The 27,731-nt window shown below is 55.3% G+C and overlaps 3 protein-coding genes across 14 annotated transcripts; 2 read left to right on the forward strand and 1 right to left on the reverse strand.

Annotated features, from left to right (window-relative positions):
* The first annotated feature begins 2,588 nt into the window (after nucleotides 1–2,588).
* On the forward strand, nucleotides 2,589–14,793 carry NLRX1 (NLR family member X1). 4 transcript variants are annotated; one of them, XM_058687006.1, is made up of 10 exons: nucleotides 2,589–2,610; nucleotides 4,572–4,699; nucleotides 5,255–5,324; nucleotides 5,824–5,912; nucleotides 6,473–7,092; nucleotides 7,679–8,500; nucleotides 11,559–12,154; nucleotides 12,430–12,516; nucleotides 13,247–13,498; nucleotides 13,907–14,793. In XM_058687006.1, exons 2-10 carry the CDS (start codon nucleotides 4,630–4,632, stop codon nucleotides 14,226–14,228), a joined length of 2,928 nt encoding a protein of 975 aa, XP_058542989.1. In that variant the 5' UTR covers nucleotides 2,589–2,610; nucleotides 4,572–4,629; the 3' UTR covers nucleotides 14,229–14,793. The 4 variants fall into 4 exon arrangements, 3 of the variants coding, with proteins under 3 accessions (XP_058542989.1, XP_058542987.1, XP_058542986.1); XM_058687004.1 differs by lacking the exon at nucleotides 2,589–2,610 and adding an exon at nucleotides 2,928–3,045; XR_009249517.1 differs by lacking the exons at nucleotides 2,589–2,610; nucleotides 13,907–14,793 and adding exons at nucleotides 3,066–3,474; nucleotides 12,815–12,926 and having other exon boundaries at nucleotides 13,247–13,380.
* A 118-nt stretch (nucleotides 14,794–14,911) lies between these two features.
* Nucleotides 14,912–19,798, forward strand: NHERF4 (NHERF family PDZ scaffold protein 4). Of its 4 annotated transcripts, none has more exons than XM_058687008.1 (11): nucleotides 14,912–15,279; nucleotides 15,662–15,689; nucleotides 15,833–15,906; nucleotides 16,244–16,455; nucleotides 16,732–16,921; nucleotides 17,039–17,175; nucleotides 17,430–17,634; nucleotides 17,870–18,066; nucleotides 18,171–18,398; nucleotides 18,539–18,739; nucleotides 18,972–19,798. In XM_058687008.1, exons 1-11 carry the CDS (start codon nucleotides 15,264–15,266, stop codon nucleotides 18,999–19,001), a joined length of 1,518 nt encoding a protein of 505 aa, XP_058542991.1. In that variant the 5' UTR covers nucleotides 14,912–15,263; the 3' UTR covers nucleotides 19,002–19,798. The 4 variants fall into 4 exon arrangements, with proteins under 4 accessions (XP_058542991.1, XP_058542992.1, XP_058542990.1 ...); XM_058687010.1 differs by having other exon boundaries at nucleotides 15,258–15,279; nucleotides 15,833–16,041; XM_058687009.1 differs by having other exon boundaries at nucleotides 14,912–16,041.
* Nucleotides 19,799–20,572: 774 nt separating this feature from the next.
* CCDC153 (coiled-coil domain containing 153) lies at nucleotides 20,573–24,805 on the reverse strand. Of its 6 annotated transcripts, XM_058687016.1 has the most exons (8): nucleotides 24,731–24,747; nucleotides 24,538–24,583; nucleotides 24,338–24,419; nucleotides 23,822–23,887; nucleotides 23,306–23,425; nucleotides 22,703–22,795; nucleotides 21,051–21,181; nucleotides 20,573–20,769 (listed from the first exon to the last, which is right to left on the reverse strand). In XM_058687016.1, exons 3-8 carry the CDS (start codon nucleotides 24,405–24,407, stop codon nucleotides 20,641–20,643), a joined length of 609 nt encoding a protein of 202 aa, XP_058542999.1. In that variant the 5' UTR covers nucleotides 24,408–24,419; nucleotides 24,538–24,583; nucleotides 24,731–24,747; the 3' UTR covers nucleotides 20,573–20,640. The 6 variants fall into 6 exon arrangements, with proteins under 6 accessions (XP_058542999.1, XP_058542994.1, XP_058542995.1 ...); XM_058687011.1 differs by lacking the exon at nucleotides 24,538–24,583 and having other exon boundaries at nucleotides 24,716–24,800; XM_058687012.1 differs by lacking the exon at nucleotides 24,538–24,583 and having other exon boundaries at nucleotides 24,731–24,795.
* Nucleotides 24,806–27,731: the final 2,926 nt, after the last annotated feature.

Consider the following 27,731-nt stretch of genomic DNA (forward strand, 5'->3'; position numbering starts at 1 on the left):
TTTCTTCCTCTCTTCTCTCCTGCCCCCCCACCCCCCAGCCCCGTCCCTGAGCCACGCTTAACCAGGGCCCAGCCATCAGCCATCAGGACTGGACGTGGGTTGGTGGTCTGAGGTTTGCAGTAGACAACTGCCCAGAAGTCCTTGAAGGTTGGTGGCAAGGTGACCCAAGAAGCAGCACATTGTCTCACCCTCTTCCTTCCTGATCCTGAAGCTTGGGGACTGAAGGAAGGGACTGACATTGACCCTGCCAGCTGCTAGGACTACCTTGCATGTGCTACATGCAGAGCTAAGTGTCCCGGGCCAGATGAGGGTCTAGTCTATTACTGGTTGGGTCCCTGCCTGGAAATGGACTTTTTTTTTTTTTTAATTTTTTAAATGTTTATTTACTTTTGAGAGAGAGAGAGAGAGGGGCAGAGCACTAGTGGGGGAGGGGTAGAGAGAGAGGGAGACGCAGACTCCAAAGCAGGCTCCAGGCTCCGAGCTGTCAGCACAGAGCCCGATGCAGGGCTCGAACCCATGAACTGTGAGATCATGGCCTGACCGGAAACCAAGAATCGGACGCTTAAGTGACTGAGCTACCCAGGCACCCCTGGAGATGGACGTTATCGTGAGGGGTTCAGAGTGGTGGTGGGAAGTGGGAAGAGGTCAGAGTCCCAGCTTCTGGAACCCTAGCTAGCTTTAGGGGCCGTTCTGGGTGCCGCCCTTTCCCTGGAGTAATGCCTGCAGGTGGCTTATTAAAATCAGAGGGCACAAAATCCCACCATTAAGCCGTCTTTCTCAAGATTCTTCACCTTTACTTTCTCTTTCAAAATGTAAATACTCCGAAAAGAGTAAAACATTTATAAACTCACACACTGGTAAGGGCCCTTGGGAGCTACAGGAGACGAACAGCCATCCAGAGCCAGCAAGGGCCACTCAGGCCCAGAGAACATTTTGTAGAGTGGCTCATGTCTTTGCAAAGAAAGCTCTTTCGATTCTTACAGCAACCCCATGAGGCTGCTGGGATGAGTATTATCATTTCCTCCTTTCACAGAGAAGAAAACCAAGGCTTGGGGAAGCAACTTGAGCAAGCTCTCCAGATCCTGTCCTCTTGCCACTGTGAGCCACCTACGATTTCTCCCACCGGTCCCATCAACTTGCAGGGGTGTGCCCTCTGCCCGTCCAAGCATGCTTAGGAATGGGCCTGCTCCCCCTGAGTGCCAGCCTCCCCAGACTCAGAGATCATTTCCTTCAATGCAGCCACCTTCTGTGCCAGGGCCCGTGCAAGGGGCTGGAGGGCAGAGATGATTAAGGCAGTTCTCCATGCTATGGGTCTACAGCACCTGGTGCCCCATCCTGAGGTTGGACGACAGAGCACATGCCCACAGCGTGACTCAGGGTACTTCTGTCTGTGAGATGCCGGTCAAATGATATGTTATTAAGAAAGCCGACATGGCTGTCACACCCACTGGGGGTGGGGGAGGGGAATGGTTTGCTCTGAGCCGTGTCTGGTAACTGCAGCCGGGGGCCCTTCTGCCTCGCACGGCTAGGTAAGTGGAGTGAAGCTGGAAGAGTCCCCCAGGTCTGAAATGTCACCCCCGAGACCACATTCACAGCGTTGTCCCCCCCGCCCCCCATTCTTCTCCCCTTTCAGAGCTTCTCTTAAAATGAAAATGTGCCATTTCCCCTGCTGTCTGGAATGCCCTGCCCTTCCCTTCCTGGACTTACTCGAGATCCAATTCAAATGTCACCTTCTCTGTCAGAGGCAGTTAGTAACTTCCTCCCCCAGCCTTTCCAAAGGCTTCTGTCTGCCTCCGATGGACCATCATTTGGGCTAGCCGGAGGGAAGCTGCTATGGTCTGGACCCTGCGCACCTTGTTCCGGTCGCTCAGAACTAACCCCATACCATGTATTCAGTGAATGAACATAGGCCTATGTGTGTTAATGAAATGTCAACACTGTCTTCAGTCCGGATGGACAGTAGAGATCACAAAGCCCTCTTCCCAGCCTTGCCTCAAGGTGCCTCTCTATGGCTTCCCTGTTGCACACCTCTGCTCCGTGCACATCGCACACCTACGTTTGCACGTGGAGGCGGGCCCTGGCTGTGGGCGGTGGGTGGCTGCTCTATCAGCTCCATGGGTCCTGGGTGTGACCTGTGTGGAGCCACAGGGATGAGAGTGAGGGCTTTGAGGACCAGGAAGCCCCAGGGCGAGGCCATGACAGGGCGCCAGACAAGAAGAGCAGGTTGGGGCGGGAGCGCGTATCCCTCATTCTTACTCCTTTCTTGATCAAAGTGACCAGAAGCCACACACAGAGGTCTGGGGGCTGAGAGGGCCCTGTACAGAGGGAGGGCCCGCTAAGGCCTTGACTCGGCTCTCTGCCAGGAGGTAGGCTGAGGAGGTGAAGAGGCCCAGAGGGAAGAAATGCCCCGGGGACGGGTAGGTGCCTCAGGAGGGGCGAGGCCGGAAGATCTAGGCCCGGGAACTCTCGTCCCGGCCCTTCCACTTCCTAACTGGGTCAACCTGCGGGAGTCATCCCACCCTCTGAGCGGCAGTTCCTCGGTCTGTACAATGGGCACAACAGCAAGCCCCGCCCGAGAGGGGAGAAGTAATTGGATGGCACCGGCGCCTGGTAACCTGCAGAGGGCAGTCGGGGAGGCGGCGGCGGCGGCGGGGCCAGCCGGGATCGAGGCCCGGAGCCGCGGAGGGCGGGCGCGAAGTGGGGGGGGGGGGAGGGGGGGGTGACGCACCGGGACGTCCCCGCCCCGGGTCTGCTCCCCGCGGCGCCGGGCTCCGGGCGGCGCCGCCGTCCCCTTCCTCTGCGGGCCGCCGGGGTCCGGGCCGTCCTCCCCGCGGCCCGCGACCGGGGCCTGCTGCCGGGGCGGGCCGGGCTCCGCGCACGCGGGGCGGGGCGGACGGGACGCGCCGAGCGGGGGCCTCTGGGAGGAAGCGGGAGCCGCCGGAGGCCAGCGGGTGAAGGCCCGGGCGGCGCCGAAGCCCCGCGCGCCCCCCCCGGCTGGGCCGCTGCTTCGGGGAGGTCAAGCCCGGGACCCGGAGGAGCGAGCGGGTGCGCTGAGTGGTGGGCTTGCCGGCAGCCTCTCCCCTTGGGCTCCGAGAGCAGCGGGAACGGGGAGAGCTGTTTGGGACCCAGTTTGGAGGGCGGGCAGGAGCTCTGAGCACAGCCCCCGTACTGTTCCTGCTGTGCCCGCTGCTTGGAAATGATCTTTGGAAATTGCCCTCACCGCCGCCCCGCCTGCTCGGCGAGCCCCATCTTGAGGCAGTGGCCCTGGATCTGACTTTCTCCCACTGAGCTAGTTTCCCCGAGCTTTCTTCTCAGCTTTCCAGGGCCTTCTCTTAAGCCTTCTCCAGCCCCTGGGACCTCGGCTCTGGCCCCGGCCGCTCCACCGGTGGGCCTTGCTGGTGGGTGAGCCCAAGCCCATTTCCCCTGCCCTGAACGTGTCCTGCCCTTAAGGAGCCACATCTCAGGGCAGACTAGGTACCAAATTAGCAGCACGCTCCATTTAAGGGGCATCAGGGTCCCAGGAGAGGGGATCTTGGAGCAGGGTCTTAAAAAATTGGGTAGGATTCCGGCAGGGGAGAAAGGCCATTTCAAGCCGAAGAAAATGTATGAACAGTTAGGAAAGTTGAGAGCAAGAATTTGGTGAGCCTGGCTACTGAGGTAGGGGTTGGAGGCAAACTGAAAAATAGCTTGTGTGGGCCAGGTGTTTGGACTCTTTGCGTAACCCAGGATTGTAGGGAGGTGATTGGTGGCTGAGATGAGGGATTAGAATGGTGTGGGGTGAGACTGAAGGCAGAGAGCAGGGAAGGAGAAGAAGGAGAAGGGGGCACAGAGGCAATGCCATAGGAACAGGCTGGCAAAACGCTGGCACGAGGAGTCGGTAAGGCTGTTTCAAGTGTGTGAAGGGAGAAAGCGTTTCAAGACCCAAGAGGTCAGGTGCCTAGTATAAATGGGGTGCTTGGAAAGATAAAGCAATAAAGTAACTAAAAGGGGTGGGGGGGTGAGGAGTGTATGGGCGAAGCATGAAGCACAGGCAGGATGGCCATATGGAGATGTCAAGTAGGAAGTCATCCATTCATTTATTATTTATGCCAGCCTCAAAGGCGGCTTACATAAAAGTCATAGAATAGATAAGGCGATGAAATCATTAAAACTCAGCCAACAGGACCTGAGAGCTGGGAAAAGTGGATAATTGTTACTTGAAAACGTCGGCTCAGAAAAGCCGTTGAAAATGAACACAGGACTCATCTGAGCCTGCTGGCAGCCAAGCGAAAACGACGCCTAAATAAAGTAGTTCACCAGGCTGGAACTCGAGAGAAAGGCATTCGTTGAAGGCTCAGGGGTAGTAGGAGATGAAACGGATTCCCTCGAGTAGGGGGTGTAGGGGAGGGAGTCGATCTGAAGCCAGGTCAAGGCTTTGGCAATGCTGACATTTAAGGGAAGGCTGATGCTCCCTGAGGAGAAAGGCCTTTCTGTGGCCTGCACGGGGAGATGGGAGTGGGGAGGTGTGTGTGTGTGTGTGTGTGTGTGTGTGTGTGTGTGTGTGTGGTCCATTCACAGAAGTCTTCTTACAGGGGAACAGGAAAGAAGGTGGCGTGCTAAGTCCCCCGGGCTCTGACCTTCTTTCCTACCATGTGGTGGGTTTGCCACTTGCCCAGGGCCTCTTGGGGCCCTGGTCTGGGAAGAGTACTCCAGTCAGCAGGTGAGCAGGAAGAAGCAGTTTCTGTTTCTACATTCCTTTTCAGGGTCCAGATGGTGTCTCCAAGAGGGCAGGGATCCAGACACCAGGTGGGCTAGCCCTAACTGTGCTTCAGGAGCTGTTGGCCTTGGGCGAGCCACCTCACCTCCCTGAGCTTCCTTTTTCCCATCCTAAAATAAGGGAGTCAAGCTAGATGACCTTTGAGGGTCCCTGTAGCTATAGGAGTCTAGGATCCCTTGTCTGATTTCGTTTTGCGTTCAGCAGACATTTCTTAAGTATGTGCTATGTGCCAGACCCTGTGCTAGGTTCTAAGTATGTAATTATGAACCAAAACAGACGGAGTCCCTGCTCTCATGGAGGGGGTGGGGCAGAAATGTCTGTTAATCAAATAATCATACAACAAGATATAAAATTGCATGGTAACTGCTACAGAGGGCAGAACACGATGTTATGCGAACAAATGATGGGGGATTTAATGTAGACACGGAGTCTGTGTATTGGTGGGAAAATGTGGGTGGGATCTGGGTGCTATTTCTTCCTTCCCCTTTCCCTCTGTAGATGGACGAATCCCCTTCCTGATCCACTGGAATTGGCCCCATAAAGGGGAGCGTCCCCTTGGGCTCTCTAGGTGAGGCCTCCATGCCATGCCTCAGGACACATCTGGGCATAGCTGAGTAGCCTGGGAAGGGGCAGGACTTGGAGAGATGTTGATCTCTCGGGAGTGAGATTGGTTTTTCTGAGGGTGGGGAGGGTACAGAGTCAGCTACCAGGCCTAAGATGAAGTCGGTTTACATGATCTACAGTACAAGCGACGGTGGGCAGCCAGAGGGAGGATCTGTGGGAAGTGGGTGGAGTCTGGCAGTGGCCAGCCTGAGCTCCAGGCAGGCAGTCAGCAGAGTGGTGGTGGGGGGGGGGGGGCGGGGGGGGCGGGGGGTGGTGAGCGGGACAAAGACCTCAGTCCCCGGGAAGGGTGTGAGAGTCTGATAAGGCTCTCGACTTGGGTATCCAGGGTCAGGCCTGGATCTCAGGAAGCTCGAAGTCCAGCAATTCAGACGGGCCTGGGTTCTGAGCCTGTGCAGAGGCTGAGCCCAGTAGCCGAGCCCCAGCTCAACCCTTCTTGCTCTCAGGGCCTTTATACGTCACCATGGAAGCTCAGCAGGCAGTGGTCCTCCATCCAGAAGGCATGGACAGCTGTTCCAGGGCATCTCTGCATCTGGTAAAGAGACTGGCTGCTCAGTCAGCCTGAGGAGAGGGGCGGAATGGGATCCTAGTGATGGGGATTGATGGGGGGGCGAGGGGGGGGAGTTGGGTCTGGAGGGAGAAGCAGGCAGGAAGAAGGAGGCAGAGAGGATCCATCAACTCCCCTCACCCCATCGTCCACCTGTCCATGTATCCCTTCCTGCAACACTTGTGCAGTATACTCTTAGCGCACTTAGCGTATACAAAGCACTGGTGGGGGGGATATATCACATCTGCCCTCAACAAACCGGGGGTCTGACATTCAGGTGGAGATTGCGCACACACAACCACACAACCAGTCAACCCAGGTTTGGTGTCGCTTGTCTCACGGCTCACCACTCTCTGCCATGGGCGTTCCAAACTCTCTGGACAGTCTTGTCTGAGGGAGTCCTCTGTGCACAGCATCGTTCTGGGTCTCGGTATCCTGGTCCTGTGATTCAATTCTGCTGCCTGACCCTACCACCTCCCTGGCCAGCCCCAAGCTCCTGCATCTTCCAGCCCCTTTCCTTGACCCATTCCCCTTGCCTTCCCATCCAGAAGCTGTCCAGCGCTATCGCCGGAATCTGGCCGAGTGGTTCAGCCGACTACCCAGAGAAGAGCGCCAGTTCGGCCCGACTTTTGCACTAGACACGGTCCATGTAGACCCTGTGATCCGCGAGAGCAGCCCAGATGAGCTGTTTCGCCCAACGGCAGAGCTGGCCCTGGAGCATCAGCCACCCCTAGCCGGTCTCCCCGCACTGGCTCTGTCCCAGCTCTTTGACCCAGATGCCTGTGGGCGCCAGGTGCAGACAGTGGTGCTCTATGGGACAGTGGGCACGGGGAAGAGCACACTCGTGCGCAAGATGGTCTTGGACTGGTGTTACGGGCAGCTGCCAGCCTTCGAGCTGCTCATCCCCTTCTCCTGCGAGGATCTGTCATCCCTGGGCCCCGCCCCCGCCTCCTTGTGCCAACTTGTGGCTCAGCGCTACACGCCCCTGAAGGAGATTCTGCCCCTGCTGGCTGCTGCTGGGTCCCGCCTGCTCTTTGTGCTCCATGGCTTGGAGCATCTCAACCTCGACTTCCGGTTAGCCGGAACAGGGCTTTGCAGTGACCCCGAGGAGCCAGAGGCGCCAGCTGCCATCATTGTCAACCTGCTGCGCAAATACATGCTGCCCGAGGTGAGTGGCCCCCTGCCTCACCACTGCTGCCCCTAACTTGCCTCCTAAAGACTTGTGTGTCCCGAGCCCTTGTGTTTTATTGGTGTGGGGGCATAGGTTCTTGGTTAGTTCAAACCTGCCCCTCCACTTCCCAGCTGTGTGTCTTTAAGCCAGTCAGTAACTTCCCCAAGCTCTGTTCCTTCTCTCCTAGAGCTATACTCATCGACTGAGACACTGCATAGGAAGTACTTTAACACGGTGCCCTGGATCCTAGTGGAGGCTCAGTAATTGTTAGTTATAATTATTATAGTCGCCATCATTTTCTTTTCTTTTTTTTTTTTTTAAGTTTTCATTTATTTGAGAAAGAGGGGGGAAGAGAGGGAGAGAACGAATCCCAAGCAGGCTCTGCGCTGACTTGGGGCTTGAACCGATGAGCCATAAGACCGTGACCCGAGCCGAAGTTGGATGCTTAACCAACTGAGCCACCCGGGTGCCCTGCGGGCATCATCATTTCCATCCTGGGACACTCAATCTTCAGGGGCTCTCTGGAGAGTGAGGCCATCAGGACACAAAGGTCTTGCTTAACTCTCAGCCGTGCTGTTCCCAGGCCAGCATTCTGGTGACCACCCGGCCCTCCGCCATCGGCCGAATCCCCAGCAAGTATGTGGGCCGCTATGGCCAGATCTGTGGCTTCTCTGACACCAACCTGCAGAAGCTCTACTTCCAGCTCCGCCTCAACCAGCCAGACTGTGAGTACGGTGCTGGGGGTGCAGGGATCTCGGCCACGCCAGCTCAGCGTGACAGTCTGGTGCGGATGCTCTCCCGGAACCTGGAGGGCCACCACCAGATCGCCGCCGCCTGCTTCCTGCCCTCCTATTGCTGGCTTGTCTGTGCCACCTTGCACTTCCTGCACGCTCCCACGCCGGCCGGACAGACCCTCACGAGCATTTACACCAGCTTCCTGCGTCTGAACTTCAGTGGGGAGATGCTGGACAGCACTGACCCCTCCAAGCTGTCCCTAATGGCCTATGCAGCCCGAACCATGGGCAAGTTGGCCTACGAGGGGGTGTCCTCCCGCAAGACCTACTTCTCCGAAGAGGATGTCCGTGGCTGCCTGGAAGCTGGCATGAAGACTGAAGAAGAGTTCCAGCTGCTACGTGTCTTCCGCCGGGACGCCCTGAGGTTTTTTCTGGCCCCGTGTGTGGAACCAGGGCGCCAGGGCACCTTTGTGTTCACCGTGCCTGCCATGCAGGAATACCTGGCCGCCCTCTACATCGTGCTGGGTTTGCGGAAGACGACCCTGCAGCGGGTGGGCAAGGAAGTGGCCGAGCTCGTGGGCCGCGTCGGGGAGGACGTCAGTCTGGTCCTGGGCATTGTGGCCAAGCTTCTACCCCTGCGAGCCCTGCCTCTGCTCTTCAACCTGCTGAAGGTAACGGCCCAGCACCCCGGGCTCTCAGCCCCCCTATCCCCCGTTCACCCCCTTGCTCCTCTCCCAGAAGGAAACCGCCACTTCCTGTGTAGCTGTGAATCTTCTTCTTGACTCTGGTTTCAGATTTGGGCAATCTGGCTTTTAGTGGGATTGAGACATAAGGGAAGGGGGAGCAGGAAACCACAGACTGGGGAAGGCTTGATGGCTGGGAGGAGGATGTGAGGGCGCGGGCACTTTAGTCACAATCCTATGACCCTAATGACGGTTTTCTTTTTGCCTCTCTTCTGGCCTTTGTCGGTGGGAGGCAGGAGTCGCGCTATAGCCCAGGGTCTGGCCTCTTCTTTGCAGGCCCAGAAACTCCAATGTATCTGTTCCCTTGGAGGTGGTTAGACTCCGGGAATGATGACTCATTCTAACTAAATCACCAGAGACAAGTTTATAAAGCAGATGCCATTTTATTCATTTATACCAGGAGGAGAAACGGCATTGATAATTGGCTTAGGATAGCGCAGGCCTGCTCCAGAGTCCAAATTACAGGCCCAAGGACTGTGCTGTGAGCAGGGCAGAAGTGCTAAGTTTTTGAGGGGAAGAAGGATCCACCTTCTGGTGATGTCTACCAGGTGCCTTGTGAATGAAATCTTATTATGATCCGTTTTTAGAATCCTAAGAAAATCATAAGAGACCGAGGCTCGGGGCGCCTGGGTGGCGCAGTCGGTTAAGCGTCCGACTTCAGCCAGGTCACGATCTCACGGTCTGTGAGTTCGAGCCCCGCGTCAGGCTCTGGGCTGATGGCTCAGAGCCTGGAGCCTGTTTCCGATTCTGTGTCTCCCTCTCTCTCTGTCCCTCCCCCGTTCATGCTCTGTCTCTCTCTGTCCCAAAAAATAAAATAAACGTTGAAAAAAAAAATTTAAAAAAAAAAAAAAGAGACCGAGGCTCACAGAGGCTAAGTAACTTGCCCAAGGTCACCCAGATAGTAAGCGGGATAGCTGGGATCTGGGTCCAGGTTTAGGAGTCTGAACCCTGTGCTCTCTCTGCCAAACTTTACTGGTGTGTGATAGATATTTCTGTTAAGCTTTGGTGCCTTGCTAGGTAACCCTGGTCCTCTCTAGGAATGCATCAGTAACTCTTCTTTGGGAGGTAGAACCCTGGTCAGTGCTGGCAAAATGTTAACAGGTTTTCCTCTTTATAGGCACCGAAGCATAATGTTTAGGAGCAGGGATTCAGTAATTCAGCTATATGGGATTAAATCCAGGCTCTGCCACTTACTAGCTGTGTGATCTTGGACAAGTTACTTAACTGCTATGTGCCTCCAAGTCTTACCTGTTAAATGGGGATAACAGAATCTATATCATTTGGCCTAATATGAGGAGTAAATGTATTCATCCTCAGGATCTGGTACGTAATAAGTGCTATTTATTGTTCGCTAGACAGAAAAACAGGCTCGGGAAGCCCACCCTTTCCCACACCATAGGCTCAGACGGGAAGGTAATGGCCATTGCTCAGGCCAGCCCAGCCCTTTGAGGATGTGTTTGCCTTCTCTGGGTTACAGTGAGAGGCTGTGGTCTCCTGACAGGATTCCAGAAGCCCCTCGGTGCACCAAATTGTTAGCACCACAACTCCGGCCCTCTGGGAGGGAGGGCTGCTGAGCAGAATGCTGGTCCGATTTGTTTCTTCACAAGCCTATTGACTCAGCTTCGCAGGGTGACATTTTCTCATGTTGTCACCATGTGACTGTTGAGGGAGGAGCGCTATAACCTCCATGGCAGAGACCTCACCTGTAAAAAGGGAAAAAAGAAACCAAACCAGCCGTTAGAGGAGGTTCCACAAAACAACCTCGTGGCTCCTTGTCAGAGCCACGGGCCCTCCTTGCCTTGCACCCAGGCAAGGACGGGAGACGATGTCCCAGCCTCCTAAATGTTAATTTCCCCAACAAACATTTGAGCGCCTGCTGTATACCAGGCAACGTGTTAGGTTCTGGGGAAGGACCAATGAACCAAACCCCAGATTTCCGCCCTTTCTGGTCCTCCAGTGGGAACACAAACATGTCCCTGTGACCGTGTGATTTAAAACTATGGTTTGGCACCCGGGTGGCTCAGTTGGTCAAGCGTCCGACATCAGCTCAGGTCATGATCTCACAGTGTGCCAGTTCGAGCCCCCCCATCGGGCTTTGCCACTGTCAGCACAGAGCCTGCTCCAGATCTTCTACTCCCCTCTCTCTCTGTCCCTCCTCGACTTGCGTGCTCTCTCTCAAAAATAAACAGAACACTAGAAAAAATGAAAACTAAAAAAAAAAAAAAAGAGAGATTTATGGTAAGTGCCTGGAAAGCAAAGTTGCAGGTGCTGTGAAAATGTGTAAGTGGGGGACCTGATGGGTGTGTGTGTGTGTGTGTGTGAAACACTTCTCTGCAGGAAGAGCATTTAACCTGACCCTGGAGCATAGCCAAGGAGAAGAATTGGGGAGGGGAGTCACCCCAGAAAGAGAATACAGCTTTGAAGGAATGGAACCGTGGTACTGTCGAAAAATAATAATAATGACAAAAACCGAAAGGACAGAAGCAGAGCGCGTGAGCGTAAGAAGTCTGTAGCTGAAGGCAGTGTGGCTGGCAGGGCCTCGAAGGAGCAAGAGCGACATCAGTCTTTGTTGCTGGGGTGACCGTGATGATGTGGAAGATGAGGATATCTTCGTAGCAGCACCTAGCCTAGTACCAAACCAAATGCAAAATAGATATAAATTCCTTCCCACCACCGGGCTTGCAAATGTATGGGGTGTCTGGGAGAAAGAATTTCCTAATGTCAGGAATGTAGGACACAAGTATCGAGAGGTGGCTGTGGAAAGGTCAAATTGGGGCCAAATTATGACAAGTTTTCTATTCCACGTGGGCAGTGGGGAGCCACGGCGGGTGCTGCCGTGGGGGAGTAGTATGATCAGATAAATCGTGCTGGGGGTTTAAGAGAGACGGTGAGGCCGGATGGGCAGGGAGAATGCACCTTCCGCTGAGCTTTGAAGGCTGAGCGGGCACACAGGAGGCTGCAGCACCGTCCCTGTGTCCCCTCCCAGGTGGTTCCAAGAGTGTTTGGGCGCGTGGTGGGTAAGAGCCGTGAGGCGGTGGCCCAGGCCATGGTGCTGGAGATGTTCCGAGAGGAGGACTACTACAACGACGATGTCCTGGACCAGATGGGTGCCAGTATCCTGGGCGTGGAGGGCCCCCGGCGCCATCCAGACGAGCCTCCCGATGATGAGGTCTTTGAGCTCTTCCCCATGTTCATGGGAGGGCTTCTGTCCGCGCACAACCGGGCCGTGCTGGCTCAGCTCGGCTGCCCCATCAAGAACCTGGATGCCCTGGAGAACGCCCAGGCCATCAAGAAGAAGCTGGGCAAGCTGGGCCGGCAGGTGCTGCCCCCATCAGAGCTCCTGGACCACCTGTTCTTCCACTATGAGTTCCAGAATCAGCGCTTCTCTGCTGAGGTGCTCAGCTCCCTGCGCCAGCTCAACCTGGCCGGTGTGCGCATGACACCCCTCAAGTGCACAGTGGTGGCAGCTGTGCTGGGCAGCGGAAGGCACGCCCTGGATGAGGTGAACTTGGCCTCCTGTCAGCTGGACCCTGCCGGGCTGCGCACACTCAGGCCTGTCTTCCTGCGTGCCCGGAAGCTGGGGTGAGGACCCGCCTTCAAGCATGGGCCGGAAGTCAGGAGAGGGTTGGGGGTGAAGAGGTGGGAAGAGAAGGTGCTGGGGAGACCAAAGGTAGTGAGGAAGGACCAGGGGGCGGGACGAGGAAGTCTGGGGTGCGAGGAGGTGACAAGCAATAGAAGGGAGGGCTGCGTGGGCTTTGAGAGGCAGGATGGTGAGAAAAGGACATGGTGGGTGGGCAGGCTTCATGATGAACTCCTTCCTTGCTTCTCACCTCCCCTCTGGCCACTTTCCGTCCCAGCTTGCAACTCAACAGCCTGGGCCCCGAGGCCTGCAGCGACCTCCGAGACCTGCTGCTGCACGACCAGTGCCAGATCACCACCCTGCGGTGAGTGTTTCGGGACCGGTGGGGGAGGGCTGGAGGGAGGCTCTGGCCATCCTGCTGGCAGGCTAAGGTCAACGGTGAGCCTCCCGCCTCAACACACCTGGCGCTGGCCCACCCCTGGTGTGGTGAAGGGGGTGGGGGCCTAGACCCCGTCCTGCCGCCCAGGTCCAGTACAAGCAGCGGGGTGGAGGAAAGCTGCCACCGGGAATAGGTGCCTCTCTGGTGGCTAAAATCAGCGTGGGTCCGGGGGAATAATAGCCAGGCCGGTTGCCTGGCAACAGTGCCGCTGATGCTCTCCCAGGATTTTCCCTGTCGCCTCACAAGGATGACCCTAATGCTGGGCACTCAGCAGATGCTTCCAAAGCGCTGACTGGTTTACTAGGAACCCAGAAGCCTGGTTGGAGTAAGAGGAGGTGAATGAAGAGGGGGAGGGCAAGGGGCAGGGCGGTCTGGGGAGGAGGTGAAAAAAGGAAGAAGAGAAGTGGTAACGATGAAGAGAGGTGGGTCAGCAGAAGAGAATGGAAGGAAGGAGGAGAAGCCAGCCCCCACCCTGCTCTGCCTCCTGTGCGCTCTATCACACCCCTGTTTCTCGGTGCTCTTCTCCCCGGCCTGCACACCTTTGTGTCCAGGCTCCCCCCACCCCAGGCCGTGTATCCTTTCGGTCCAAGTCCCGCCACCCAGCGCAGGGCATCTGCTGTGGGCCCTCATAACATTGGGGTGCTTGTGGCCGTAGGCTGTCCAACAACCCGCTGACGGCGGCCGGTGTGGCCCTGCTGCTGGAGGGGCTGGCCGGAAACACCTCACTGACACACCTTTCCCTGCTGCATACGGGCCTTGGGGACGAGGGCCTGGAGCTGCTGGCCACCCAGCTGGACCGTAATCAACAGCTGCAGGAGCTGAACGTGGCCTACAATGGTGCTGGCGACACAGCGGCCCTGGCCCTGGCCCAAGCCGCCCAGGACCACCCCTCCCTGGAGCTGCTGCAGTGAGTCTTGTCCTCGGTGCCATCCCCCCACCCCAGCCCTTCAGTCTCCCTCCTGTCTCCACTGCATTCTTCCTGCCCTAGGGCCTACCCTCTACCCCTGCCTTCTCTCTGGTCCTCACGGACCCGCTTCGGAACCGACCCACGCCTTGCCCCGCCCCGATTCCCTACTACCGTTTCTCTTCGAGTCCTAGTGGCTCCATGCCTACTGTCCCGGGTCCTGCTGAATTTAGATGTCATCTCCACCTCCTGATGGCCACCCCCCTCCATCTCTGGCTCATCTCACACACCCCATCGCATTCCAGAGCCAGGGGAGGAGTCGTGAGGACCCCCCAGGCTCTGTCCCGTCCACCCTCTGCCCTCCTTCTCAGAGCCCCGCTGAATGGCATCTTCTATTTTCTCTCCTTCTAGCCTCTACTTCAATGAGCTGAGCTCAGAGGGCCGCCAGGCCCTGCGGGATGTGGGGAGCACTGCTAAAGGTGGTGCCCGGGTCGTGGTATCGCTGACAGAGGGGACAGCAGTGTCTGAGTACTGGTCGGTGATCCTTAGTGAAGTCCAGCGGAACCTCAACAGCTGGGATCGCAGTCGTGTCCGGCGCCACCTTGAGCTGCTGCTTCGAGATCTGGAAGACAGCCGAGGGGACACCCTTAACCCCTGGCGCAAGGCCCAGCTGCTGCGAGTGGAGGGTGAGGTCAGGGCCCTCCTGGAGCAGCTGGGAGGCCCTGGAAGCTGAAGCAGTGGCGGCAGTCACCGAGCTATGTGACCCCTGGCCCCAAGACCCTTCCCTCTGTGGCCTCCTGGTTTGCACTACTACTTCCAGAAAGATCCCTGTGGGGCTGGAGGTAAAGGATAGGGCACAACTGTGCCAGTTGCTCTCCCGGGGCGTGTCCAACCATTGCTCCCCCAAGTCTGGAATTGCCAGGGTCATGGAACGTGCCTCCTTCCATTCAGCTAGGGCTGAGAAAGACTCTTCATGTGGCATCTTGGCAGCCAGTCGCCCTGTGGCACCACCAACCTTACCTCCATCCTCTCGAGGAGCTTCCGAGTGTGCCACCAGGGGGCGCACTTCTCCTGCCCGCCTCACCGTTGGTGTTGCCATCAGATGCGTTGGAGGGCCTCCACCTTCTGCCTTTCTGCTCATCAGAGGACGCGGAGGATGCCCGGAGCCACTTTCCTCTCTTGTTGGTGCCTTCTCCTCACCTTCACGCCCCCTTTCTCACAGTCGTACTTATGCTCAGTGGCTCCGAGGGGCCTGTGCACTGCCCTGCTTCTATTAAAAAGCTGTGTCTTCTACCTACTATGGCCTCCTTCTTGCCTGATGCTTTCAAGAAGGGGCGCTCTTTTCGGACCACTTTCTGTTGTAGGTGGTTCTTGGACGCTAGGTTCAGAGGCAGCAAGGGCTGGGGGTGGTCTAGGAACAAGAAGATACTGGGGTGGGAGGAGGTCATGCTGGGCTATAGGATTTCTATCACCTTTTCAAACATACCTATCCCAGGCTTGGCATTATCGTGACCAGCAACCTACCTTTGTCTGCCCAGAGCAGAAGCTGGGACCGCAGCAGTCTCCAGAGAAAGTTGGGGCCCAGGAATGGGGGCAGGAGGAACACACATACTTCCCCCTGGGGGATAAGACTCCTCCCGTTAACCATTACCTCACTGCTCCTAAGGCAGTGTCTTTAAGGAGGCGGGACGTGGCAGGTTAGGTGGGAGGGTCAGCTGTTTTTCATGGACCTTGTCCCTACCCTGAGCACTGGGTCACTGATCCAACTATGGAAGCAGCTGCAGGTAGGAGACTGGGAGAAATCCTCTGCTGGGGACTTGAGAGGGCAGTTGAGAGGGCAGATTGGGAGGCCAAGGCTTTGGGACCAGGGTGTACTTGATGTTGGGGCTTGGTGCCCGGAGGCAAATAGATGGTGAGTTAGAAGAGAAGAGGTGAGTGGATAGGTCTGTCTTCCTGGTCCACGCCCTGTCCTGATATGCTCAGATTTCTGTGGACTGGGAGGCAAAGGGAAGAGAGAAGAAGGGAAGGTCTTTCTGGAGCAGAATGGAGGGGGCAAGTTCTAAATTTGGGGGTTCGCCCAAGTCCTTTCAGTTAATGACTGTGGAAGAGGAGTGGGGTGGGGAGGGAATGCGCCCCTCCTCTCCTCATCCCTTCTTTGCCCAGCAGATCTTCAGGACACAGCCTCGTTAACTCTGTAAGTGCCATGCTGGGAAGGATTGGGGCAAGGGGCGGAGGAGATCCAAGGTGGGGAAGGCCTTCATTCGCACCTCAAGTAGAGACCGGGACCAGAGTCCGGATGTCAGCTTGCTCCTACCTGTGTCCCTTGCCTCCTTGCAGGAAGTTTGAGTTTAACCCAAAGCAGGGCATTGATAATCCTGTCCTCTCTCTGGCTGAAGACCTTGACCCCTCCGGTAACCCCCTCGCCCTGGGCAACCATTCCCTTTCCCCAGAGATACCACAGCTCCTCACCGGCCTCCCGTCTCCTTGGTAACCACTCCACTCGGCCTCCCTCTGATAGCGGCCTGGTGGGGAGTAACTGTGTGGAGGTAGGAGAGGTTTGGGTGTTTTCTTTTGTCCAAGCCACTCTTCCCACATTTGGGTATTTGGCCCCACTGCCCAATACTTAACTGGGTAGGAGCCTGCCCAGTGCCCTATCACAAGGGTAGCGTCTGCCAGGCACAAGGCGACTTGTATTTGGGCCATGCCCCCTCTTCCTCCCCCTTTTCTGTTGCCCACATCCCCTTCCAGATCTCTGGAGCCTGGAGCGGCCTCGCTTCTGTCTGCTGAGCAAAGAGGAGGGCAGGAGTTTTGGCTTCCACCTGAGACAGGAGCTGGGCAAGGCTATGCCCGTGGTGTGCAGGGTGGAGCCAGGCACATCTGCCCAGCGCCAGGGTCTTCGGGAAGGGGACCGGATCCTAGGGGTGAACGACCACGTTGTGGAATGTGAAGACTATGCTGTGGTGAGGTTGGGCTGGGGCTTCCCTGTGGCGTAGAACATCTCTTAGCACCTCAAGGAGAGAGAAAGTCACTTCCCTGGATAGATGGGGGCAGTCCCTAAGCCTCAACCTCCCCTACCTGCCAGGATTTAGGGCTGCCCAGGTTGGGATGATCCGGAGAGTTGGTTCCAGGGGTTATAGCTCAGGGGTAGAGCATTTGGCTGCAGACAGCTGGTTCCAGGGAGGGGGCGCTGGCAAGAGGGGCCGCTCCCAACCTCCCCCTGCATGCCCTCTCTTTAGGTGGTGCGCCGTATCCGGGCCAGCGGTCCTCGGGTGTTGCTGACAGTTTTGGCGCAGCACGTGTATGACATGCTTCAAGCTCGGCAGGGGAACAGTGCCCACCTGTCTCCTACTCTCGGCCCAGGGGTCCGGCCCCGACTGTGTCACATAGTGAAAGATGAGGGCGGCTTTGGCTTCAGTGTCACCTACAGTGAGCCCCGAGGCTCGGGAGGGAGGTCAAGAGTGGGATCTTAGCCCAGTTCTGGGCAGGTGGCAGATGGAAACTTACTTGTTTCCCCCCCCCCCCCCCCCCCCCCCCGGCTTCCAGGTTATCAGGCTCCTTTCTGGTTGGTGCTGAGCACTGGAGGAGCAGCTGAGCGGGCCGGGGTGCCTCCTGGGGCCCGACTGCTAGAAGTGAATGGGGTCAGCGTGGAGAAGTTCACTTATAACCAACTCGGCAGGAAGGTTGGCCGGCTGTCTTCCCCCATTCTGGCCTCACCCCTCTGGGCCCGGGGGGCATGCCTCAGGCAGCAGATTCCTCCCCCTCGCACTCATCTTCTCATCTGACCTTGTACCTCCTGCCATGCTTCCCTTCACAGTTCCTGCTAGGCTCTTCTCTCCCCCACCCTTAGTGCCTCCTTCCTGGGGTTTGGAGGAGGGCCTGGCTCTGCCCACCCTACCCAGCTGGTTGATGCCGATGCCCTGCTGGGCCCCTACAGCTTTGGCAGAGTGGAGAGCAAGTGACCCTGCTGGTGGCCGGGCCGGAGGTGGAGGAACAGTGTCGCCAGCTGGGAATGCCCCTGGCTGCGCCCTTAGCGGAGGGCTGGGCACTGCCCACCAAGCCGCGCTCTCTGCACCTACAGAAGGGGCCCCGGGGCTTTGGGTTCCTGCTTCGGGAGGAGAAAGGTCTTGACGGCCAACCCGGTGAGTGGTAGTCCCGCAGGCGGGTAGGGAAGGTGTGTGTTAAACCTGTTCACATTCGACTCTCAGTGCATATAAGTGGTATCCTCGGCTGAACCCCAGCCCTGAGCCTCCTCCTACTGTGTCCCCGCCCCGCCCCCCCCCTCCCCCCCGGGTTCAGTCCCTCAGTGTGCCCACAGTGGCCTGGACTGGCACTGGGGTTAGCAGGGAAGGGGCCATGAGGATGTTTACATCCTAGGACAGTTCCTGTGGGAGGTGGACCCAGGACTGCCAGCTGAGAAAGCCGGGATGCAGGCTGGGGACCGGCTGGTGGCTGTGGCTGGGGAAAGTGTGGAGGGGCTGGGCCACGAGGAGACAGTGTCCAGGATCCGCGCACAGGGCTCTTCTGTTTCCCTCACTGTTGTCGACCGTAAGGCTGACCGCTTCTTCAGCATGGTGCGAGCTGAGGGCCGGGGGCTGGAGTGGGGGCGGGAATGGAGCAGGGCTCCGGTGGGGGGGGAAGCAAAAAAGAAAGGTTTGTTCTGTCTGCCTCCTTCCAGGTTCGCTTGTCCCCACTTCTCTTCTTGGAGAGCACAGAGGCTCCTGCCTCTCCCCAGGAAAACTGCCCGGCCTCTCTGGTTGAAACCAAGGACCTACCAGTTGAAGACACAGCCACGCCTATTGTCCCGTGTGGCTCCCGCCAGTGCTTCCTGTACCCTGGGCCTGGCGGTGGCTACGGCTTCCGGCTTACCTGTGTGGCCAGTGAGCCTCGTCTCTTCGTCTCCCAGGTGACTTATGCCCTATGGACCTCGGATCTTTCCAGTCCTTTGCCTCCTAATGAGCCATCATCTGCTTCCCTCCCAAGGTCTTAGAGCATCCAGCAACTTTTCCACGGTGTCCCATGTTCTGTAACCCCCCTCTTCACCAGGTGACCCTAGGAGGCTCAGCTGCCCGGGCGGGGCTGCAAACAGGAGACGTGATTCTGGAGGTGAATGGGTATCCCATGGGTGGAGAGAATGACCTGGAAAAGCTTCAGCAGCTGGTTGAGGCTGAGCCACCCCTCTGCCTGAAGCTGGCCGCCAGGTCCTGCCGGGGCTTCGAAGCCTGCGATCGCCCAGGGTTTGGAGAGGTAAGGAAGTAGGGACAGACGGGCAGTGAGCAGCCAGAGAAAGAGCCCAAGAGGAGGGCTACAGGGTGAAGCAGTGTGAGGCATGCAGGTTGGGACTTTAGACCATGGTAGGTGGGGACAGAAGGACCCAGGGAACAAGCCACATCCCTGGCCGGTCCAGTGGGGGTGGGGGCAGGGACAAGGAACTCTTCTGATCCTTGAATGACCTTCTGTCTTCTCTCTCTCTGCTCAGGACGGGGCTCTAGCCTCAGAGCTGCTGTAGTCCTCCTCTGCTGGACACAGATCTGCCCAGTGGCCTTTCCGTCTTCACTCTCCGGCCAGTGATGGTAGGAGCTGAGAAGCTCTCTTTAAGCCAGAACTGCAGCTCTAGGATTCCGGACACCCCCAATTACAGGATTGCCCAAGGTCTCCCTCCCTTCCTCCCAGAAGAGGGTGTGGCCAGAGGCCTCCGGCAGGCCCACTAGGGGGCCTAGGAGCATCGGGTTGTGTCCCTGGGATGAACTTCCCAACCGAAAACGAAGAATGGTGTGATTTCGTGATTTGTAATAAATTAGACCCTTTCCCAGCACAGAGCTCCTAAAACCCTTGGAATTTCCGAAGTAGTAAGATGACAAAGGTGTCTTCTGTTACTCGTAACAAGCCCCTTTCAACTACATCTGACTTTATTAATTAAGGAAGTGATTTTTGGAAAGCACCTAAGGTTGGGGGACTGGTTGCCAGGGGAACCTACCACGTGATCAGAGAGGGTTGGAACTTTCAGCCCCGCCCCGCCCCACCCCCACCCTGGACCTCCCGGGAGGGGAGAGGCACTGGAGGTTGAATTAATCACCAATGACCAATGGTTTCACTGCTCGTGCCTCCCTAGTGAAGCCTCCATAAAAAAAACCCCCAAAAGGACGGGGTTCAGGGAGCCTGGAGGTGCTAGCCGGGTGGTGTACCCAGAGGGGGCATGGAGCTCCCACGCTCATGCCTTGTCCCGTTCCTACTTTCATCTGGCCGTTCCTGACTTGTGTCCTTTATAAAAAACCGGCAATCTAGCGATTAAAAGGTTTCTCTTGAGTTCTGTGAGCCGCTCTGGCAAATATTGGAACCCAAGGAGGGGGGGGGGGGCGGGGTCGTGGGAACCTTTGTGTTTTGGCCAGCTGGTCAGAAGCACAGGTGACAGCCGCTGGCTTTTGAAGTGGGGCCGGTCTTGCGGGGCTGAGCCTGAGGGATCTGATGCTCTCTTCACGTCAGTAGTGACAGAATTGAGTTAACTTGTAAGGCACCCGGCTGGTGTCCATAGAACTGTTAGCGGATTTCTTGGTGTGGGAAACCAACCCGCCCCCCCCCCCCCCACATTTGACCAGAGGTGAAATAGTACTGGGAGGGTTGTAGTAAAATAGAGGAGAATCCCAGGGTTTTTTTCCCTTTTTAGGTGGGCTGTGGGCTGGCTAGGATTGAAGCCATCTGGAACTTGCCCTAGGCATGCCGCCAGGAGACTTGGGTATATTGCAAGAATTTGGAGACAAGTTACACCTTCCTCTGCAACCTGAGGATTGTGCGGGCCGGTGGCTGGTCACTGTTAGTCTATTATAGAAATGGCCTTTCTCCTACAAATCTGGCTGCCTGTGTTGGGCGGGGGGGGGGGGGGGGGGTGCGGGACGGTGGTTTGGAGGGACCAAAAAAGCTCCAGACCCAAGGCATGGGACCCAGTTTCTCTAAAAGAGAGTTGAGACCTTACCGAATTTCTCTCCTCTCGTTCAGTCTTCGGAGTAATGGGTCAGCCCAGAACCAAGCTGCCCCGTAAAAGGTCCTCACCTCTGCCAAAAAGCCACAGCCCACAGTTCTGCCGAGTTCCACATGGAGACAGCTTTATTGCTGGAGCCTCCCAGAGCCCCAGGGGCTAGAGGCTTACAGCTTCACAGATCCAGGGGGTTGAGTCCAAACTGGCGGAGCCGCTCCTTGTATTTTGTATGAAGTCTCAGCACGGCCCCATCCCACTGAGGCTTCACTGCTCTCAGCTTGGCCAAGAGTTGGTCCAGGCTGCCCTGCAGACACCAAGCTTCAGGCCCCAGGAAGGGAGAGGGCAGCGTGAGGGGTGCCCCAGGCTAGTCTGTGAGCTCTCCTTTGCCAGTGGCTTCTTGGAGCTTTTACACTTAGTGGGCATGGTTGCATCCCCTGGTTGTCTGCCCTCAAGACAGAGCAGATTTCCTTGTGGAGATGCTGCTTCTCCTTCCCCCGATCTGTCACTGTCATACTAGTTGGGGTTTGGGGGGATGGGGGGGGTGCTGGGTACTGGGGTGGTTGGGATTCAAACAGGGGTGCTTACGTGTAAGATTTCCTCGTACTTGGCCTCTATGTCTGCCACGTGTGCCCGAAGCTGAGCCAGGGTCTGGTCCCGCTCTCTGAGGGCCTGCTCTGCCCCTTCCCGTGCGGCCTCAGCCTCCCTGTGGCACGTCTCTGTGGGGCCAGGCAGAAGGAGAAAGAGGATTGGGTAGTGACACCCTACCTGTGAACAGAGTCTCCAAAGGTACCTAAAAAGCAGAACTTAAATGGGATCATTCCAGACTCCCCCAGTATCACCAATTTTCCCGCAGCCCGTATGAAGAGCGGACATGTACCTCTAAGGTTCAGTAGAGAGAGTAGTGGCATTGGGACAAGAGATGTGGGTCCAGAGTTTGGTTGTCGCTTATTGACTACCTGTGTAATCTCAGGCATGTCTCTCTCTGAGCCTAAGGTTCTTCATCTTTAAAGACAGAATGATCCAAACTTTACAGGCTTACTGTGAGTTGAATGCGAGCATATAGGGGGAAATGTATAGCATATACAGGAGGTGCTCCATAAATGCTGATCGAATTTAAATTCCAGACAAGGCAAGGATGAGGAAGGGCATTCAGGGTCTGCATGGCAGATAAGCAACTCTTAGGTATCTGAGACTATTTTAGGTTAAACTGAGGCTATTTTAGGTTAAGAAAACTTTGAGACCACAATTGTGAAAGATCTTATGTGCACGCTAACATAGCTCAACTGCGTCCTGTAACCAAGAGAGAAAGGAAAAACTTCCTGTTTTTTACATTTTTGCTTATCTGGAAGGTTTATTCCTTTATGTAGCAAGTACTTATGTAGGACTGAGCATGCATGAGGCATTGAAGATATGGACGTAAGTCTAATATCTTTCCTCAGTTTCATTGCGAAAATCAGCTGACAGGGAGTATGTTTTGCCCATGACAGACATGGCAGTGGTGGGGAGAAAGATCTGGATTTGGAGAGACCATTGAGAGAGGAAGATGGGGTAAGAGACTTAGGTCTTTTTTTAGTTACAACCTAAGAGGTTTTTGCCATCTTGAACCCTCTGCTCCAATCCTCCATGGTGGGAGAGTTGATGGGGAAAAGGATAAGAGAGGGCGCATGGGTGGCTCAGTTGGTTAAGTGTCCAACTTTGGCTCAGGTCATGATCTTGCGGCCCCTGAGTTCGAGCCCCGCTTCGGGCTCTGTGCTGACAGCTCGGAGCCTGGAGCCTGTTTGGATTCTGTGTCTCCCTCTCTCTCTACGCCTCCCCCACTCACTCTCTGTCTCTTAAAAATGAATAAATGTTAAAAAAAAATTTTTTTTTAAAAAAAGGAAAAGGGTAAGAGAGCCTAGATAGCAGTCTTCTAGAGAAGGACTTTTTTTTTTTTTTTCTTTTTTTTAATGTTTATTTTTGAGAGAGAGCACAAGCAGGGCAGGGGCAGACGGAGACGGGGACAAAGGATCCAAAGTGGGCTCCATGCTAACAGCAGTGAGCCTGATGCGGGGCTCAAACCAACGAACCGTAAGATCATGACCTGAGCCGTCATCAGATGCTCAACAGACTGAGCCGCCCAGTCTCAGGAGAGGACTAGGTCCTTCTCCTAGAGAAGGACCATCGTAAGTCCACCCCTGCAGACTTGGACCCTGTCAGTGCCCCTTGGAGAGACAGGGGTTAGGGAGTGGGGATCCTACCCAGCTGCTCCCGAAGGCCCCTCACTTCTTCTTCCAGCTGCCTGCTGCGGGTCTCCATTTCCTTCTGCAGGACTTGGCACTGACGACTCATCTCTGTGGTGGGGACAGAGGGTCCCAGGTGTGGATGGAGTGGTGGAGAAAGGAAGGGACATTGTGGGCAGGGAGGGCCTTCTTGGTCCAGTGGGACAGGAGCATAAAGGCCGCCTTGGTGGTTCTTGTGATTCTGAGAGGCTGGCCGACCCCGAAAAGCTGGGGAAGAGCTAGGAAACGAAACTCCTTCCCCCATTCCAACTCAGTACCTGGACTGTAGCCCTTCTCCCCACTCACTCCCATGGGATGAATGAGATAAAGGCCATGACTGCATTTTTTAATCCACAAAGCACATGGCATCAGGCATCCAGGAAGGTTCCTGCCTGGGATCCTGGGAGGCTGTCCTTCGTTTCCTTCAGGACCCTGCCCAATCCATGCTGAGCCGGGAAGGTTAAAGTTAGGCATGGCAGACGGACATCTTTCTTGTTTCACTTCCTTGTATCCTCTGGCCCTCTTGGCTGTCCTTTTCCAGGCCCCTGTCTCCTGCCCACCTGCCTGACCAACCACACACACCTGCATAGACGGCCTTCCCCTCACTTCGGGCCTCTTCCAACTCAGCCTCTAGTACTCGCAGCCTCCACTTCAGCTGGTCTTCAGAAGCCTTGGCTCGGCGGGCCTCGTCCCTCCTCAGAGCTGTGAAAAGTCCCAGAGCCGTCCTCACCAGGCTGGGGGGCCCACGTGGCCCCGTGGGCTTGATGGACCGTGCCCACCTCTGGGAACCCGGTGGCAGGCTTCCAGCCTTTCATTTTCCCTCTGGGTTGGTCGGTTTGTCCCTGGAATGCCATGAGCTTTTCCTTACTAAGGGAAACCCCCTCTATGTTCTGCTTATAAAAACTAGCTATCATCACCAACCCTCCCGGCCCAACCCTTCCTCGAAACGTCGGTTCTTCCTCCACCAGAGGATTGGCAGGGGTCACCTCAGCCTCCCGCAAACAGCTGTAAGCCTCCGAGCCTCTGACGATGTGAAATGCACCGCCCCCCCACCCCCACCCCGCCCACCTCTGTTGTCCTGAGCTTCCACTTTCTTACCCAAGTGGTCTTGGAGCAACTCCTTTTCCAGCACTGTCAGCCTGTGTGCGGATTTGGCTTCCACATCTGCCTTGGCAAGTTGGCAAAGCCTCAGCTTGGTCTCCTTGGACCTTTAGGACCTTATCATGATCTCAGCCTCCCTTACTTCTCCCCATCCTCATCCCACGCCCTGAACTTTCTTCCTGCAGGAGATCTGAGGACCTTTCAAGGAGGGATTTCTGATGGCAGGGTTCCCTGCTGTGTCCTGGCAGCTCAGCCCAGGGTAGGTACTCAGAATATGTGTGATGAATATATAGGGAAGGCACAAAGCCAGAAGGGCAGCACAGAGTGGGTATATGCCAGTTTCCCCAATTTCCCAGCTCCATGGAACATGGAGGGAAGATATTGAGGGAGAGGGTCCTGAAGGTTCTATCTTGTCATGCAGAGGGCTGAATTCTCTCTGGAGCACCTCTGCTTGGTGTCTAAGCCAGAGAGTGGAGAAGCAGGAGGCGCTCACCTCCATCCACCCTGACTCACCAGCACCCACATTCTTTTTCTTCTTCTGTGACCCAGCTTTCATCCCTTTTCCTTTGGTCTTAGATGGCATCTCCTTGCTGTCCTGGGGAAGGAGAGGACTTGTATTGAAGACTGCACATGGGGTTGCTTTCCTGACCCCTAGATTGAACCAGGAGTCCCAGGAGAGTTAGAGCTCTAGTCTCCGAGCATGTCTCTTATGCCTTCCAGAAGCTTCTGTTCTTGGTCTCCTTGGACCTTTAGGCAAGCCTGGGGTAGGGGGAAGGTAGAGCTGTTTCTTTCTACCAGTAAGGTTCTATGTACAGAAATCATTCCCCTCTACCCTCTTTTGGAGAAAATAAACCTCAGTACTCGTCTCTTCCCTCTTCCCGTCATCCTTACCCTGCCTCGTCCTACCTGTAGGATCCTCTCTTGCTTCTGTTGTATTTCCCTGTAGGGTGACCCACTCATGGAGAGGGGCAGAGAAATGGCCCAACCAGGTAGGAGCCTGAGGAGGAGCCTGGGTTCTGGGAGCCAATCCAGGGTGACAAATTTCCTTTGAGGGCAGGACTGAGAACTGGAAGGTTGGGTTTCGGGAGGCCGAGTGTTGTCCAGGTAACTGGGAAACACGGAGTCAGAGACAGGTGGAATGGGCCAAGTACAAAGCTTAAAATAGCAAGGGCCCAGAGGGTCAATTCTTCAATTCTCTCCTTATCCCTACGTTCTAAATGTAGTTTGAGGAGAAAGGGCTTTGGAGCCCGGTAACTATGCTTCATTTCCATGTAGCACCGCCTGAGGTTTGGAGACTTACAAGTTACAGATTTACACATCTGATAAGGTGCTGTTATGCTGATACAGAGGAAAAGAGCTCATAGTAGCCATTTGGGGCAATTTACATCCCTAGGGCTGATCAGCAAATGACGTTATTAGGCTTGGGGAAGGCATTCTGTAGCATACAAGGGAAAGAAATGCAGGAGAAGGGAGTTGAAAGAGTTTCTCGCATCGGAGAAAGGAGACACAGAGGAAAGATAGACCCACGGACTCCAGGCTGCTGACATAGAGGCTACAAATGTAGAAGAAAGGATACTGGTTAGAGACAAGAGCCATGGGTTCTAGTCCCCCTCCAGTTATGTAAACTTGGCAAGCCATTTAATTTTGCTCAGCTTCAGTTTCCTGGTCTTTAAGTCTTTGATTCTGTAAATCCTGTAAGGCCTGGGTTTCAACTGGGCATTCACAGGGCTATCTTCCCTTGTGGAGACTTAATTTATTGATCTTCCCCTATTCCCTTATGAGGCTGGTTTTCAGAGACAGGTGCTCAGAAACTACTTTGCTGGGCTCTCTGTGGTATTGAGTTTGTCGGGGCTCCCTCTAGTGGACTTGCTTGACGCCCCCCCCCTCCCCCCGCCAGGCTCCTAAATTTTTCTACTTAAATTATTAAATTTTTTTTCAACGTTTTTTTAATTTATTTTTGGGACAGAGAGAGACAGAGCATGAACGGGGGAGGGGCAGAGAGAGAGGGAGACACAGAATCGGAAACAGGCTCCAGGCTCCGAGCCATCAGCCCAGAGCCTGACGCGGGGCTTGAACTCACGGACCGCGAGATCGTGACCTGGCTGAAGTCGGACGCTTAACCGACTGCGCCACCCAGGCGCCCCTCTACTTAAATTATTGATGGTGCCTCCCTCTTGGGGATACTTTCTAGGATCTTGCTGGAGTCATGAATGGCTGGAAAAATGACTTTGGGGGAAGGAGTATGGTGAGCGACCTGCCCTTGTGGGGCAGCCTCTACCCTCCTTCCAGCCCTGTTGCTATTCTAGAGCCTTGTCATCTGTCTGCCACCTGGATCTCTGGGCACCATACTGGCTAGAATGAAAACAGCAAAAACGTCAGGGATTTCCCCCGTGTGGATTAAGGAACCTGCAGACTTTTTTAGCTATTTCTCTCTATCTCTGTCCCCCTCCACACTTCTGTTCAATTGCCTGTTGTCAGTTTGCATTTATTCTTCCCCCAGAACCATTTCCCCCTGCATTGGAATGCAGTAGAGTTTCTTGCACTGGTCCTCCTCATCTAGAAGCCTCGTTGCGGTCATTTGCCACGGAATGATCAGTTTCTCTGTTATGCTGATGCATTCATTGGATGGCATTTTGAGGACAGAGTTTACAGAATACAAACGACATATCACGCCTTGGAAGAGCATTTACTTTTCAAATATGTTCAGTCAACCAACCGACATTCAGGTGCAGAATGAGGATGTGGTCTGGGTGAAGGTGAAATGTAATAAAAGTGCCTCATGTCACATGATGTGATGGTACAAACTGAGCCAGCTCTAGAATAACCAAGAATAAGAATGACACTGTGATCAACAATCCAATCCCATCTTGAGTACACTTTGAAAATAAGCCAAGTAAAAATTATTAAACAACAACAACAAAAAAGGCCAAGCTTTCCTTCTTTTTTCATTAACGTTAAAATTTTTTTTTAATGTTTATTTATTTTTGAGAGAGAGAGATAAAGACACACACAGAGCGTGAGTGGGGGAGGGGCAGAGAGAGAGGGAGACACGGAATCCGAAGCAGGCTCCAGGCTCTGAGCTGTCAGCACAGAGCCTGACGCGGAGCTCAAACCCACGGGCCGTGAGATCATGACCTGAGCTGAAGTCAGACACACTTAATCGACTGAGCCCCCTAGGCGCCCCTTAAAGTTTTTTTTTCTGATGCTGTCAGAACTATAGTTCAGGAAGACTGGTCTGGTGGCAGAAAGGATTGGAGGTGGCAGGGAAACCAGTGAGGAAAAGGTTTTAATAGATCGGGGGAGAGAAAGGGAGGGCCTGCAGCTAGGGTGGTAGATGGGAAGTTTTGACGATTATCTAAGAGCCGTGCCTAGATTTTCCTTTGGGAGATTTCTTCTTTCTTTCTTTTTTTTTTTAATTTTTTTTTTAAACGTTTATTTATTTTTGAGACAGAGAGAGAGACAGAGCATGAACAGGGGAGGAGCAGAGAGAGAGAGAGGGAGACACAGAATCTGAAACAGGCTCCAGGCTCTGAGCTGTCAGCACAGAGCCCGATGCGGGGCTCGAACTCACAGACCGTGAGATCATGACCTGAGCTGAAGTCGGACGCTTCACCGACCAAGCCACCCAGGCGCCCCTTCTCTTTCTAATTCTACTGATAGGAAACAATAATGGACTCCTTAATCAATCTTAGATAAAGGCCACTGAATTGCAGAATAAGGAGGTCTGACGGATAGGTCTTTGAGTCCAGAGATATTCCCCCCCCCCCCCCTTACTGGGGCACACAATAAACTCAATTCCTTAATCAGTCAGGGCTTTGTGGAGGACCCAGGTGGGAGGATCTAAGACAGAACTGAGTACTTACGGACACGCTAGAGCCTGCAAGCTCCCAAAGAAGAGGCTCGGAAT

This window comes from Neofelis nebulosa, chromosome 10 (assembly GCF_028018385.1).
Source record: "Neofelis nebulosa isolate mNeoNeb1 chromosome 10, mNeoNeb1.pri, whole genome shotgun sequence".
NCBI lineage: Eukaryota > Metazoa > Chordata > Mammalia > Carnivora > Felidae > Neofelis > Neofelis nebulosa.

What these genes read in the sequence shown, in the direction of transcription:
- NLRX1 (XM_058687006.1), top strand. Translation starts at nt 4,630, where the DNA reads ATGTGGTGGGTTTGCCACTTGCCCAGGGCCTCTTGGGGCCCTGGTCTG. An exon ending in AAGAGTACTCCAGTCAGCAG is followed by an intron (nt 4,700 to 5,254) that starts GTGAGCAGGAAG and finishes TTCCCTCTGTAG; the next exon opens with ATGGACGAATCCCCTTCCTG. An exon ending in TGCCAGATCACCACCCTGCG is followed by an intron (nt 12,517 to 13,246) that starts GTGAGTGTTTCG and finishes TTGTGGCCGTAG; the next exon opens with GCTGTCCAACAACCCGCTGA.
- NHERF4 (XM_058687007.1), top strand. Translation starts at nt 15,699, where the DNA reads ATGCTGGGAAGGATTGGGGCAAGGGGCGGAGGAGATCCAAGGTGGGGA. An exon ending in TGAAGACCTTGACCCCTCCG is followed by an intron (nt 15,907 to 16,243) that starts GTAACCCCCTCG and finishes ATCCCCTTCCAG; the next exon opens with ATCTCTGGAGCCTGGAGCGG. An exon ending in AGGTCTTGACGGCCAACCCG is followed by an intron (nt 17,635 to 17,869) that starts GTGAGTGGTAGT and finishes TTTACATCCTAG; the next exon opens with GACAGTTCCTGTGGGAGGTG.
- CCDC153 (XM_058687011.1), bottom strand. Translation starts at nt 24,784, where the DNA reads ATGAGTGGGTCACCCTACAGGGAAATACAACAGAAGCAAGAGAGGATC. An exon ending in GTTGCTCCAAGACCACTTGG is followed by an intron (nt 23,426 to 23,821) that starts GTAAGAAAGTGG and finishes GACTTTTCACAG; the next exon opens with CTCTGAGGAGGGACGAGGCC. An exon ending in GGGGAAGGCCGTCTATGCAG is followed by an intron (nt 22,796 to 23,305) that starts GTGTGTGTGGTT and finishes TCCCCACCACAG; the next exon opens with AGATGAGTCGTCAGTGCCAA.